This window comes from Eimeria mitis, genomic scaffold, assembly GCF_000499745.2.
Source record: "Eimeria mitis Houghton genomic scaffold, Emh_scaff1765, whole genome shotgun sequence".
Lineage (NCBI taxonomy): Eukaryota > Apicomplexa > Conoidasida > Eucoccidiorida > Eimeriidae > Eimeria > Eimeria mitis.
In genome coordinates, this window is record NW_013570082.1 from 8,810 (window position 1) to 9,890 (window position 1,081).

The window sequence follows — 1,081 nt, forward strand, 5'->3', positions numbered from 1 at the left end:
AGAATTTAGGGTTTAGGGTTTGGTCGTCGTTATGTACATCTTGCTGTTAAGGTTTAGGGTTTAGGGTTTAGGGTTTAGGGTTTAGGGTTTGTATATGTTGTATTAAGTATATTAAAGAATCCAGAACTTTTTGCGTATAAAACATAAAGTATATAGTTTCCGCTTACACCCAATAAACCCCCTAGGGTTTAGGGTTTAGGGTTTAGGGTTTAGGGTTTGTTGTATACAAACTAATACAAGCTAACCCCTCCCCCCTCACTAATCTCAATGGTTTCGTGCATCCGAGGGTTTACTGTTTCGGCGTTTTCAGGGTTTAGTGTTCCCGAGGGTTTAGTGTTTCCTAGGGTTTAGGGTTTAGGGTTTAGGGTTTACGAGGGTTTAGGGTTTATGCAGGTACGGGAGAGCATACCAGAGCTGCACCTCGGCTCACACATGCACGGGCGATGGCGGGGCAATGGCGGCGCGGGCGGGGGTTTGTCTCCAGGATTTAGAGTTTGTTCAGTTTCACCCAACGGGGATATTTCCTGCGGGTATTGTAAACCCTAAACCCTAAACCCTAAACCCTAAACCCTAAACCCTAAACCCTAAACCCGAGGTAGAGGGGAGGATACCAGAGAGGGGACGGGTGCAAGACGGGGGTTAGAAGGAGATGGAGATTGTAAAGATATGACCCAGTGGGGACGGGTTTGGGGCTAGGGTTTAGGGTTTAGGGTTTAGGGTTTAGGGTTTAGGGTTTAGGGTTTGGGGGGTTTTGCAGGGTGTCTGATGACGGAGGGATGCAGAGGAGAAGGCGGTATTCTACGCAACAGCGAGGGGGAGCCCTTCATGGCTCGGTGAGGATGTTTAGGGTTTAGGGTTTAGGGTTTAAGGTTTGAGGGTTTAGGGTTTAGGGTTTAGGGTTTAGGGTTTGTGGTGCAGGTACGCCCCCACGGCAAAAGACCTAGCCAGCCGTGACGTGGTTTCTCGTTCTATGACTATAGAAATCCGAGAAGGTAAACCCTAAACCCTAAACCCTAAACCCTAAACCCTCAACATAAGCAACTGTATCCCCTATACACTTTCACATATATATATATATATA

At 47.1% G+C, this 1,081-nt stretch overlaps 1 protein-coding gene across 1 annotated transcript in view; it reads left to right on the forward strand.

The window, feature by feature from the left end:
• EMH_0043180 (succinate dehydrogenase (ubiquinone) flavoprotein subunit, mitochondrial, putative) overlaps positions 1 to 1,003 on the forward strand; it is a gene marked incomplete at both ends in the record, with an annotated part of 4,241 nt that extends 3,238 nt beyond the window's left edge. The window contains 3 exons of the mRNA XM_013495820.1: positions 394 to 530; positions 758 to 833; positions 919 to 1,003. Coding sequence (XP_013351274.1) covers positions 394 to 530; positions 758 to 833; positions 919 to 1,003 — 298 coding nt within the window. The remainder of the gene's footprint in view (positions 1 to 393; positions 531 to 757; positions 834 to 918) is intronic.
• Between the last annotated feature and the right edge of the window lie 78 nt (positions 1,004 to 1,081).